The sequence below is a fragment of the Eucyclogobius newberryi genome, unplaced genomic scaffold, assembly GCF_026437365.1.
Source record: "Eucyclogobius newberryi isolate DKJ021-1_F unplaced genomic scaffold, fEucNew1.0.hap1 SCAF_19, whole genome shotgun sequence".
NCBI lineage: Eukaryota > Metazoa > Chordata > Actinopteri > Gobiiformes > Gobiidae > Eucyclogobius > Eucyclogobius newberryi.
This window is the reverse complement of record NW_027315823.1, coordinates 13,917,924-13,931,436: the sequence shown is the minus strand read 5'-3', so window position 1 is coordinate 13,931,436 and position 13,513 is coordinate 13,917,924. Positions and strand designations below refer to the sequence as shown.

Below are 13,513 nucleotides of genomic sequence, written 5' to 3'. Positions count from 1 at the left end.
GGGCTATTAGAATCTTCTTTGTCTTTGTGAGACCCTGGCTCAACCACCCTGAGTACCTGATTAGCATCTAAATGTCCTGGTCCTGGTCTTCTACCTTTCCAGGGGTTCAGTATACCATTATAGATACCAGGAAGATTAAATCTTAGCCCTCCATTCCTGTTTAAAGAAGGTCTTTCTTTTTTAACAAAAATAGCTTCCTTAACTCCTCTTTCAAACCATCTTTTCTCCCTGCTTAAAACCTTCACCTCACCGTCTTCAAACGAGTGATTAGAGGCTTCAAGATGGAGATGCACGGCACTCTGAGGTCCTGAACTTGTATTTCTTCTGTGCTAATACTAAACAGCCTCTACACAAGAGGCTCTATCAGCACAGTGCATTTTTTTCCATGTGTGAAGACCAATATAAGATGTGTAACCCTAACCCTAACCCTTTTTAAATAAACCTTTTATGTAACAGAATGTCTGAGGTGATTGAACAGGAGACACGGGAGTATCACAAGCGAGACCCCGACCCATTCGATGACCGACACCCAGGTTCGAACTGCATTTCAGTGTTTAATAATAAACCTAAATAAATAATACCTCTTTTTTTTTTATTCCGATTTCACAGGGCGGGCCGATCCGAACTGCATGTTGGGACGACTGCTGAAAACCGTCTTCGCAAATGAGGATCTGACTAATGCAGTGAGCGACCGTCTTTTGTCTTTGCTCACGGCACCACAGAGTTTGTTTGCATAATTTTCCATCACAGTCCTTTTGAGTGGTCACCTCAGTGAACCTCTGTCTCCTTCAGCTTTTGGACACGTACATCCTAAACAGCACAGAGCTCAGCCTCAACACAGCAGCATGTCGTCTTCTGCAGAACATTGTCCCGGGTTTAGAAACCAGCGCCGTCTTTCAAGAGAAGGTTCAATATATCATACAATTATTACCATTATGTCCATTTGTGTGTTATGAAATTGTTTTTTTTTTTCAGCACAAAATGTTGACATGTATTTGTTTTGTTTGACAGGAGGGTCTGATAGAGAAGTTCTTCACGTGGGCCCGTGAAGCAGAGAAGCCGCTGTGTGTCTATGCCATTGGACTGCTGGCCCGGGCCATGAGCAGTCAGGAGGTGGCAGCTCGCTACAGAGAAGACGACGCTCAGCTGGTGAGGACACACCGCCCTGCATAGAAACCCAATCACTAAAAATGTTCTTTTACCCCCAGAATCATTCAGTGTGTAAACTGTTTAATGTCCCTTTTCAAAATGAGACATTTTGGAACATGTTGCAATATCTGTGTGTTGTGTGAAACTCTCCAGTAAAATAGTGAAGCGTTTGAGTTTTTCAGTTAGGATATTCTGAGCTGCAGTTTCACTGAGGAATTTGTAATCAATAAAAATATTACCATCAACATTTTGCAAAAATGGGACAGAGTTGAGCCATAAAACCTCCCTCGACACATGCACAGGGAACATACAATGGTCTCAGCTCTGCCTTCTGGTGGTCAGAAGAGATGACGTGAACTGTAGTTACAAACTTAAAGGAATAATAGAGAATTTTTCGCCGATTTGAGAACTCAGGCGACAGTTAGTCCCTTTTTGAAAAGTGCTCATGCGGACACTCACCCCGTGCGGAAGCTTGAAACAGCCCCGCTGCTACACGTGCGTTTGTTTACTAGCGCGACAGATTGCATTGCATCTCTCGACTCCACAGATTTCCGTCTCTTCTGAGCAGCTCGAACACAGTCTTATTCTGTCATCATTTTGCACTGTACACTAAACGAACTCGCTAAACACACACCGGCATATCAACCACGCATGCGCAGCCAGGGAAACGTGCTGCTATCCTGGAAACAAGCCAGAACAAGGCTGCAGGTGTGCAGTATCACGCCGGGAATGATTGACATGTGGGAGAAGTACTCTGCTGTCCACGCCACGAGGAAATTAGTGAATGAAAAATCCTCTATTATTCCTTTTGTTATCAACGTTGTTGTATTTTCTAATGACTAATACAATGACGATAATTAAGCTTTTGATGAGAATCTTTAGCGTCTTAGCGTCATCGTTACATTAGCCGCATCCCACAACACAACCACCTCCTCATTGCTGTCAAAGCTTTTTTCTTTTTCTAGTAGTTTACATTAAACATGTTTTGTGCGTAAACAGTGCAGTTTTATTAATATCTCCATTGATGTTTAGAATCTGTGAAAAATCCATAGAAACACATGTAAACATTTGAACAGATATCAATTATGATTATTAGATTAGTTGTCTACCATTTCAGAGATTGATTACTGTCAATTGATCTAATTAATCCTTGCAGCACCGACACCACCGACACCAACGTAATTTGTGTTTTAATTTTAAATGATGATTGATGATTTTCTCTTCCAGGTCCCAGTGATGATCTGCCGCCTGCGTGATCTCCAGAGTGAAGAAGCCAACAGCCCGACCCCCCAATCCAACGATCTACCTCAAGACGCTGTGACCAAAGGCCCACAGACCTCACCGAACAACGCAAAAGAGGAGAACAATGGAACATCTAGTAGCGTTTTCAGTTCCCTTCAGAAAAACACTGGCAGCTGTAGCAGTGGAGCGAGTAACTGCACAAACTCGGACCGACTCGTCCCGGACTTTGTGTACCAGGCGAGTCCAGACTGCGCGGAGACGGCGGCAAAGGGCAGGAAACGGCCGCTGAAAGAAAACGGGCGAAAAGTCAAACAGAAACTGAATTACACCTCACCTGGGCCCAAAGATGAGACGCAGGGGAGGAACGAGGAGCCGGGGCAGTCCACCAACGGCGCCTCCTGGTCTGAAATGAGCTCCATGGTGATCGGCTCCGAGTACAGCCTCTCACCTTTGACCCCCGCGATGGAGCAGAGGCTGATCCTGCAGTATCTGACGCCACTGGGCGACTACCAAGAGGTACAACACCAAAGCAATGCATCATTTGTCCGAAGGATCTATACATCGCTTCTGTGTGTTTTAGCACCATTTTCAGTTTTATACAATAGTCTATGAAAATATAGACTATAAACTATAAAAGCTCCTGGAGTCGTTTTACGCTGAACAGAATCCTACCTTTTTAAATTGCCTATGACAGGTTGGACCACTCGTTGAACCAAAACACAGTTAAAATAAATATATTTAAAATTTAGCCAAAAAATTATATACATTGTTCTGGTTACTAATTGTACTTCCTGACTGTAATCGATGACATTAGAAAATTACACAGCAACCAATCTATTGTCACAATTTTTTTTATTTTACAAATAAAATTACATGTAAACACTTTTATTTTGTTGAATTAGCATGTAGAGCAGACATGTGCAAACTGCATTCATAATCTGGCCCGCCAAACATGCCAAGTAATATTTAAAAAAAAAATAATAATAATTTTGTCCTTGGGCTTTATTAGTCAGGAGATGAAAGAATGAAGGGGGGATGAGAGAGAAGGCCTGGCCCGGCCCCTCGCGCAAATTTTAGAACCCATTGTGGCCCTCGAGTCAAAAAAATTGCCCACCCCTGATGTAGAGGGTCAAAAAAGTTGTGTATTTTGTGTAAACTCTGCATAAACTTTGAATGAACTGAGTGTCTCTGGTGTGATGTCACTTCCAGTAATTCTCAACAATTTTTTTTAACTTTTCTCCACAAATAGCTGCTGTTGCTGGTGTAAAACTATTATTTATATTTACAGGTATAAATACAAATAAAGTCAAAATGAGAAAATCACAAAGACCTGTCATACAGATTACAGATACAGTTAAACACAAACATCACAACTCTAATGGCAATACTCGTCAGAAAAGTAAATTAGATTTTTTTTTTCTTTTCAAAATTGCACAGCAAAAATCACATTTTTGATAAGTTATTTTAGCCAGTTACTTTTTATTCCATATTATGTAAAGTTTACTTAAATTTGATCAGAATGAGCTCCTCACTTGCAAGATCCTACAACTAAAACTATTTTAAAATAAACTCAGAAGGACTTTCTATAACGTGTTCCCAGTATATGACCGCTAATGACATTTCTTGTAATTATATTGTTAAAAATGAACCGGCAACTCTTTTTCTCCGCAGTTACTGGCCATCTTCATGCAAATGGAAACGCGGACGTTGCTCATGAGCTACATAGACCTCAGACAGACCAAGAACGTACAGCTCACCTTCGATGCTCTGCTGGTGAGATTATGAGTCGCAAGTTCCCCACACACTAATAATGAATGTAAAATACTGTGGTATAGAAAACCATATCTCCCAGTAATTTGTAATAAATACTAAATGAAGTACTTGTGTTATAGTGAGAAGAATTTTTTATTTGTGTTTTGTATATAGCAAACGCCATACATTGTGGTTCAGCCACTTTTATCTGAGGTTTCGTTTAGCCGCTCCTCACACACTGCCTGTCTGTCAGAGAAGGATAAACTTTTGAGGTGTGGTTCGCTTTAGGTTGGCACTGACTATGTCAGCACAAGCACTGAAATATACACTTTGAAAACTAAAGCGAAATGACAAGTGGAAGCTAACTTTTTTTCTTGAAATGTGTAATCCAGTGTGATGTCTTTAAGTAAGTAAGGCGCGGTCAAATGGCCCAGCAGTTTCAGGAACCGCGGCACTGCCATATAGCCTCATGGCTAACCCTAACCTTAACCCTAACCTTAACCCGGCGCGGTCTAAAACGGCGCTAAAACGCGGTCAAATAGCGCAGCAGTTTCAGGAGCCGCGGCACAAAATAACATGGCAATTTCTGCCGCGCGCCACGGCTCTGTAGACACTCCCTTGCTAAAAAGGATCTTGTCAACTCTGCCCCTACCTACCCCTGTCATACCTACAGGGGCGTGTCATCACTTCCCTGTTTCAGACCCTCCTCAAGGAAGCACTCTGTACCTGTAACACGCACCCCTCTCACCGCGCTCGAGAGGAACCGCTGCAATTTAGGCACAGTTAGCTTCAAACGCTACTTCTTTTGTTCCAATGCTGCTGCTGACATGTGCCGCTGTGTCATGCGCTGTGTAGCGGTGCACGTCTCGCCCTCTGTTTACCTTCCCACCATCTCCATGGGTGATATTTTATAACTATTATGTTATGGGTGTTGCACAACACTTAATATTATCAAATATGCCCTTAGGGTAGACTACGAAACGGGAAAAATAGCATGATATGGGATCTTTAATGCCCTGCCATGCATTTGTTGCTGTTATTTGTCAACACCGGTCTCTCCTCTCGCTCTTTTGTAGTTCCTGGCCTCTCTTATGCTCCATAAGAAGTTTGCGGGTGAGTTCATCCTGCACGGAGGTGTCCAGAAACTGCTGGAGATCCCGCGGCCCTCTATGGCAGCGACTGGAGTGTCCCTCTGCCTCTACTACCTGGCATACAACCAGGACGCGATGGAGAGAGTGAGGAACACATGATACTTTTACTATTACCGGTACTGACGGAGATGTGTCATAATGGATCAGAATGAATATAATATTGAGTAAAACGGAAACTATGAATGTGAATATGTAATTTTTCAAATAAGGGTATAAAGTGGTATTGCTGCAATTTTGTTTTCGGGTTTGGAGCTTGTATGTATTTTTGCCATATTTGAACCAAGGCATTTACGGGCACCATTTTACATTTTTGATTGATCACCATAATACTGTCTCAATATTGTTATTGAGAATTATTAGAAAAAAATATATTGAGGTATTAATTTGTCAATATTGCTCACCAATATTCACAACCAACATGTTACTCACACACAAAACACCTTTAGTTTGCAATGTGGGAAGTGCCTTGCACAAGAATAAGAAATGTTTGTCCTTAGAGTGACTAGAGCTGTGCTACATACAACACCTGTTTAGATAATATGAGCCACAATTGAGATAATTAATGTTCACAGACGCATAATATGCATAAATCACTTTTTTGAGCATTTAATCATGTTACAACATATTTTCCTCATCAAAAACAGAGCTAGCTTCATTCACACTTGTTTCCTTAATTCTGCTCCGTCTGAGCCTCACATAACACTTAAAAATCTTAAGTGCTCTTGCGCTGTTTTTAGGTCCATAAATCCTCTCCAGACTCATTTTGACATTAGCATGCTGTCAATTTAGCTATAATAGCCTTTTTTTAATGGTCATACCCACTGTTGCCAGTAAATGGTCGGCTCCAGGTGATGGAGCATAGACTGTTGTAATGTAATGTAATGTGTGCTTTCAACATGAGCATTATTTTAGATTCTAAAACATGAGATGCCAAAGCAAAGGTGAAACTGCTGTAGGGCTACAGGTGAAGTTTAGCCTGCATGGCTAACTCTTTTAACTAACACATGTTCATTAATGTGCACTGTCCCATATTTAAAAGAAAACAACGTAAATAAACATAAACCTAGTGTTTTGCATCTGGTTCCAGGTGTGCATGCTTCAGGACAGTGTGCTCTCAGAGGTGGTGTCCTACGCACTGTGGTTACTGGAGTCGTCCCATTCTTCTGGAGTGTGCCATGCCACCATGTTTTTCTCCATCTCCTTCTCCTTCAGGGCAGTGCTGCAGCTGTTTGACCAAAAAGACGGTCTACGCCGCCTCGTAAACCTGGTCTGTACACAATACCTGTGATTCATAACTTACAGTGACCAGAACCAGTGAGAATGATCTTCCTCCCTCTTGTAGATCAGTACTCTGGAGATCCTAAACTCTGATAGTAATTCATCAGCCATGACAGATGACCAAGTGTTTTCGAGTCGACAGACGGCCAAACACACCTCTATGGCACTACGCAGGTAGGCCTGATATTACTAATAATAATGCATTCAATTTATAAAGTGCTTTTATGGACATTCAAAGACGCTTCACATTGTTTTATTCATCCACTCCACACTCTACGACTTTGGCCTCAGCTGCCCTGGGGCAGACTGATGTAACAAGGCTGTCAATCTGCGCCACTCACTCTCACTCCAGACTCCAGACTATGGGCAATGAGACAAATAGGATTGAATACTCATGTTTGTCTTTTGTGTTTCCAACATCGATGCAAAACTTGAGCTTTGATACCGACTGTTTACTTGACATTTTACAATGTGAACATATGATGTGATTCGAACTGATTCAAGCAAGCAAATAAACACAGATGTTACTCATGATCTACATAGATGCCTTTCTCAACACCATTACACCATTGATTACACCATTTTGAACATTTTTTTCCTTTGTCAAAAGTATCTGGTTTTTAGAGTTCAGGTTTGTATGATTTATGTTAAGGAGATTTCTATTGAAAGCCATTCTGTTATATCTTTGGATGTTATTTTGTCATGGAAGCGGTGCAAAAGTTTGCATAAATACGTATGTGTTTGTTTCAGGTACTTTGAAGCTCATCTGGCAGTAAAGACTGAACAAGTGAAGCAGCAGACTTCAGACATCGTCCCACAGCAGCCATTTTACAAAGTGAGCACTTCAGTGTCACTCCTCTTGAAATGCTTATTCTGTTTTTTCCCCCAAAGTAATCTTAAATATATTTTATTTGCGACTTAACACTTTCTTCTCCCCGCTCCACGTCTCAGGCCAACACGTACTCTCGAGAGCAGGTTGTGGAGATGATGGAGTTCCTGATAGAGAGTGGTCCTCCTCATCTTCACTGGGAGCCTGTGGAGGTCTTCTACAGAATGTCCTGTGTGCCACTGATGCTGCAGCTCATCTCTGCTGCATGCGACTGGAGGAACTACAACGGCCGGTAAGTTTAGGCCTATGGATGTCTCAATAACCCACATATTGTGATATTTTGTCAAGTGTCATGATAATAAACCAGCCAACTTGAAGAAATAATTTGTTTTATATATCAAGTTATATACTTTGTAATGATTTGTACAAAGGCTTATCATGGCCTTTTAAAGGAAAAAGTAGTATTTGTACCATTTTGTTTGCCTCTCTACAATATCACAATAATAATAGTCATAATATTTGAGCTTTACATCCCTATTCAAGTCTGTGTCAAAAAGTGTGCCTCTTCAAAAACACGTCATTATTCATTTTTCAACAATTTTACAGTTGTTTAAACATTTGTACTATCAAAAAGGCTTCTCTACATCCTACATGGGACACTTGATTGCAAAACAAAAGTTAAGTCTTTCAATTTGTCAGCAAAAAATGGCTAGTAGTTGCAAGATATTCCTGCAATTTACCAAATGTGGGTAGTATATTAGCTTCTACAAACAAAATATTTTCCATTCCATTATTTTAATGTTTTAATAGTCCTATCTCTGTGTCCAATCCTCTTTTCTTTTTTTAATCTTAAACATTCACAAGCATTATCGGACTATTGTAAAAATTGGGGGGTAAAGTCCATAAAACATCAATGTCCACAGTTTAAAACATGAGGAAAGATATTTATGTTTAAAGGCCATTAACAATAGGTGGTCTTTAAATGTGCTCTAAACTGCTGTAAATATATGTCAAACTTAATTTTGCTGTGTGGTCTTTGTCTCCAGGAGTGATGTGGTGCGCTACGTGCTGGACGTCCTGGCCATTCTCACGGTGGTTCCTAAAGTGCAGCTGGTGCTCGCCAAGACTGTGGACGTCCAGGATGAGAACAGGGCCACTGTCGCCACTGTGGGTCTGTATTCTCTTTCTGTACATTTCATTTACAAGAATATTGAACCATTGAATGCATCTTTGTGTTTCCCTCCTTCTGTTGTAGGCATGAGCATCATTTTCGGAGTTGCAGAAGGCGAGGTGTTTGTGAATGATGCAGAAATTCAGAAGTCTGCATTGCAGGTAATTCTACTTTCAATAGTTTCTCGCCGCCAATCTTTATTGAATTTGTGTGATCCATCTGGCATTATATTCATATTTTAAAGCCCCACCGTGTAACTTTTTAGTAGACTAAAATGAAAGCGTGTATTTTTCATTTTTTGATCTTTACTGTGCAAAAAATGTTTTAAATCGTTTTTTTTTTTTTTACTGTGAGTGGGCTTTTACCTGCACAAACCTGACTTTTACTTGATCTGAAGGAGTTGCTTAATAATAATAATAATAATTTGATTTTATAATAGTACTTCAGCACTAAATTGCCTACACAGCTTTAGTGCTAATGTCCTTTTTTGATTAGTTCACATTTCACATATTTTGATGTTGTCGTCCACAGGTGATTATAAATTGCGTGTGTGCTCCGGACCAGAGCCACGCAGTGGGGGCGTTTCCCATCAGCCCCGTCAGAACCACTGTCGCCCAGCACCCCGCCTCCCCCCACAACCGGGTCCTGGCCCACATGTGGCAGTTGGTGCAGAACAACAACGGCATAAAGGTACAGTAAAGTAAAATGGTACACACAACTACAACAGCGTGTTTCTAATTAGGCTGAGCAAAATAATATGTCTGTTTGCCGTAACCCGACCGACCCGGTAGAAAACAAGCCAACTGGGAAAAAAATATCAGCATTTTGTCAAAATGACACCAAATTCTTTTATTTTCTTACATTTTGCCGACTCACCGATTGTTCTTTTCAAAAGCGCTGTGCAGAATCATTTTATATCGCTGGTCAACTTATCTTTCATCCCAGGGAGCAAATAACGCATTGCACGACGCATATCCATCTACATTTTCGGTTCTTCGTATGCTTTTGTATTGAACAGACCATGTAGGCGTGAACCTGTATTTTCTTTTTTTTTTTTTGGTTTGCCTCTGTCAGCGCCACTGGTGTTACCACCGCTCACGTCGTTCTGCATCATGGTGTCGCTTCATATTAAATTTGACCTGTGCTTTGCATTCTTGGAGGGAAACACGCCCAGCAGCTTTATCACAACAACCATGGCGGTGCCCATGTCCCCCGCATGTTCCCCCCACATGTTCCCCCCGCTCGCCTTCTTTACCAAAATAAAGAATAACGGCGTATCTTAAAATCGGGAGATTTAGACTGTTGAAGCCTGACCCCTGGCGGTCAAAAATGGCAACGATTTGGATCTTTTTTTTGCCTTCAAAGTAAAAAAAATAAGAATTTTAGATTTTGTTTGTTTGATTGAACACTTTTACACACACCTTTATGAGCCAATACTTAATTTCCATCTTCCTCAGGTGCTGATCTCGCTGCTGTCTGTAAAAATGCCCATAACAGACGCAGATTTGATTCGAACCCTCGCTTGCAAAGCTTTGGTCGGACTCTCTCGTAGCTCAGCAGTCCGGCAGATAATCGGCAAACTGCCCCTCTTCTCCAGCGGACAGATACAGCAGGTGAGTGTCTGTCTTCTTGTGCTCATTTATCTTTGGGGTGTTGGATCACCTTTCATATCTGAGGGAAACACACTCTAGTCCAGGGGTGGGCAAACTTTTTGACTCGAGGGCCACATTGGGTTCTAAAATTTGGCCGAGGGGCCGGGCCAGGAAAATATGGTGTGTTTGTGTGAACTAATTACTATAAATTACACGCAAGATTTGACCTGTAACTTGTAACAAAGCAAACAAATGCAAGGCTCCATGTACAAATTGTCCTGCTTTAGACCCGCTTTAGAACAAATCACAGCTGTCTCTAGTGTCCCCTCTGTCCTTGATGACTCTGTGTGAGCTGATTTACCTGTGTCTTCACATCTGGATCATCTGCTCCCGAGCGCGTACTCGTCGAGTGAGTGTTACGTTGTGACATGAGATATTTACACAGAAATTGGTCCAGATAATGATGCACATGTGTCTTTTGACTCGTGAGTCAGGTCTGGCCAAAAAAGTGTAATTTACACAATAGTGACACGCCAGTCTTCTGAATGCGCCCGCGGTCCGCTGTGCTGCAGGACTAATAAGACTAATTTCTCAGTGAATATGATTCTGATTGTAATAAAACACACAGCGTTTTGAAACTAAAAATATAGAGAACACGACGTGTCCCCTGGACAGTGCTTCTACTGTCCACAAGATATGGCACTTACATATCCAAGATGTACTTTGGTGCTAGGCCATGGAGAGACTTGTACACACACACGGCCAGTGAGCAGGCCGTTAATCTATAAGTAGTCTAATCTATTGGAGACAAATACATGGATAAGACTCTCTAAATCTAGACACTATATTTTTGAATATTTTTAGCTGATAAAAAGCTGCTGATGTTATTAATTGTGCGTGGCTGTTAAAGTTCAGGTCTGAGTCCATTGTTACCCTCAGATTTCTAACTTGGTTTGTCGGTTTTAGAGCAAGACTCTGGAGGTGAGCGCCAACACTTTCTCTTTGAAATCATCGTCTTTGGCCCACAGAAACAGTCTTGTCTGAGTTCAGCTGGAGAAAGTTGTTTTGCTTCCACACACTGATCTGTTGGATGCAGTAACAGTGAATCCACTGGTCCATAGTCACCTGCCGACAGTGAAACGTAGATCTGAGTGTCGTCTGCATAATTGTGATAGGACACATTTTCACTGCTTATCAACTGACCTAACGGCAGCATGTAGAGGTTGAACAGAAGGGGTCCCAGGATTGACCCTTGGGGCATCCAACAAGTCAGGGTCATGTGATCTGAGACACAGCTACCAATTTCAACAAAGTACTGCCTGTCTTCCAGATAGAACCTTTACCAGTTTAAGGCAGTGCCAGTGATGCCCACCCAGTCCTCTAGTCTCTGTAAGAGGATCCCATGATCGACAGTGTCAAAAGCAGCACTCAGATCTAACAGAATTAAGACTGAGGCTTTGCCCGTGTCAGTGCTCAGGCGGATGTCATTTGTCACCTTGACAAGAGCAGTCTCAGTGCTGTGATGACTGAAAAACATCAAATGAGTTGTTTATTAAGAGGAAATCTGTGAGCTGATGGTAAACAACCTTTTCAAGGACTTTGCCCCCAAATGGCAGATTAGAGATGGGCCGGTAATGACTCAGTACTGCGGCATCAAGACTGCTCTTCTTTAGGAGAGGCTTTATGACCACAGTTTTCAAAGACATTGGGAATGTTCCAGATTGAAGCGACATGTTAATTATGTGAGTGAATGATGCTAAAAAACTGTTCAGTACAGACTTTAGAAATCTGGTGGGTTTATTAGATGAACTCAGACTGGTGATGAGCTCCTGGACAGTTTTGTCAGTTACAGGTACAAAGTTAGTTACCTCTAAGTGTCTAGGTGGTTTTAGGGTTGTTTTTTGCTTTGTGGGATTCATTGCATTTTAATGCCCTGACCTTTGCCTTTACAGAATATTGCAAACTCATTACACTTGGATGTGGAAATTAGTTCTAACGGCAGCTGAGCTGGAGGGTTTGTTAATCTGTTTACTGTGGCAAACAGGACACGCAAGTTGTTACTGCAGCTTCAAATTATTTCAGAAAAATATCTTTCCCTAGTTCTACATAAAATTATGTTGTAAATGTTCAAGTTCTCTCTGTAAAGCTTTTTTTGAACCTGAAGCTTGGCCCGGCGGCACTCTTTTCTGTGCCCTGACCGAATCATTTCTCCATAGCGCCTTCTGCTTATTTTTAACCATTTTAGCCTTCATAGGGGCAATGGCATCCAGAACATTCAAAACACTAAATGTAACAGGGTTCAACACATTATTTACATTAGAACATGAGACATTTTCAAAGCTGTGCCATCATTCATGTGTCTCCTCTGCCGAACAACTGCAGGACCAGCCGGTGGTTTGGGAAAAACAGACATGTCAAAGAAGACATAGAAATGATCAGACAGCAGCATCGACCACATTGCCATTTGAAATATTTACCCCCTTAGTAATTATGAGATCTAGAGTGTTCCCTCTGCAGTGGGTGGGGCCTCTCACATGCTGAGTAAGACTGAAGGTTTCAAGGACAGCATCAAGCTCTTTAGCGTTTCTGTCACAAATATTATCAACATGCACATTGAAATCACCTGTAATGACCAAACCATCAAAGTCTGTGCATACGACTGAAAGCATCTCCGTAAAATCATCAGTTAAACTTTGGCAGTGCTGAGGAGGCTTGTATAAAACAATGAAGAGAATGGATGGAGACCGTATTGGCTCCATTTTAAAGGATACATACTCAAATGATGAAAACACCCCAAAGGATCAACTCATGAGTTGATCACAGGTGTTTTTTTTTTTTGCCCATGATTAAAACCCAAACCAAAACAATTCCACATTAAGCACATTCCTAATGCTTTGTAAAAAAATATTGTCTGAATAATGTTATTGAGATGATGCAAACAAAATATTTTGTATTCGCTTTTGTCAATATTGCTTACCTCTACGTCATTGTAAAGTTAACAACAACTAGCACGCTAACGGCGTACTTCCTGGTTCTCAGGTGATAATACAATTTATAATTGGATACAGCAAACACACAGTTGTCTCATGTTGACCCGTAGAGCTGCTTTTACATTTTTTTATATATATTATTTTCTTTCTCTGTAATAAGAAAAACATTTATTTCATTCCATCAGTAATATGATAACTGTTCCTGTAAATCTTTTATATTATATTATTTTGTAGACACTATTGCCCACCCCTACAAAGATTATTACACAGTTTTGCAAGAAAACATCACTTTCTGGTTAGCCAAACAACAAATTGGCGTAAATACAGGACTGCTTTTATCTAAGTTGTAATGGGAGCAC

General features: G+C 41.1%; 2 protein-coding genes across 3 annotated transcripts in view; one reads left to right on the top strand and one right to left on the bottom strand.

Moving 5' to 3' along the window:
• manbal (mannosidase beta like) overlaps nucleotides 1–13,513 on the bottom strand; it is a 401,671-nt gene that overhangs the window by 196,516 nt on the left and 191,642 nt on the right. The gene's annotated exons all lie outside the window — the stretch shown is intronic.
• Nucleotides 1–13,513, top strand: part of LOC140365393 (DDB1- and CUL4-associated factor 1-like) — a 28,256-nt gene that overhangs the window by 915 nt on the left and 13,828 nt on the right. For both annotated transcript variants that reach the window (XM_072451792.1, XM_072451793.1), the window contains exons 2-16: nucleotides 457–533; nucleotides 610–683; nucleotides 793–906; nucleotides 1,012–1,149; nucleotides 2,377–2,907; nucleotides 4,063–4,164; nucleotides 5,220–5,378; nucleotides 6,382–6,561; nucleotides 6,637–6,746; nucleotides 7,323–7,407; nucleotides 7,524–7,693; nucleotides 8,448–8,572; nucleotides 8,657–8,733; nucleotides 9,104–9,262; nucleotides 10,030–10,185. In XM_072451792.1, coding sequence (XP_072307893.1) covers nucleotides 457–533; nucleotides 610–683; nucleotides 793–906; nucleotides 1,012–1,149; nucleotides 2,377–2,907; nucleotides 4,063–4,164; nucleotides 5,220–5,378; nucleotides 6,382–6,561; nucleotides 6,637–6,746; nucleotides 7,323–7,407; nucleotides 7,524–7,693; nucleotides 8,448–8,572; nucleotides 8,657–8,733; nucleotides 9,104–9,262; nucleotides 10,030–10,185 — 2,257 coding nt within the window. The remainder of the gene's footprint in view (nucleotides 1–456; nucleotides 534–609; nucleotides 684–792; nucleotides 907–1,011; nucleotides 1,150–2,376; nucleotides 2,908–4,062; nucleotides 4,165–5,219; nucleotides 5,379–6,381; nucleotides 6,562–6,636; nucleotides 6,747–7,322; nucleotides 7,408–7,523; nucleotides 7,694–8,447; nucleotides 8,573–8,656; nucleotides 8,734–9,103; nucleotides 9,263–10,029; nucleotides 10,186–13,513) is intronic.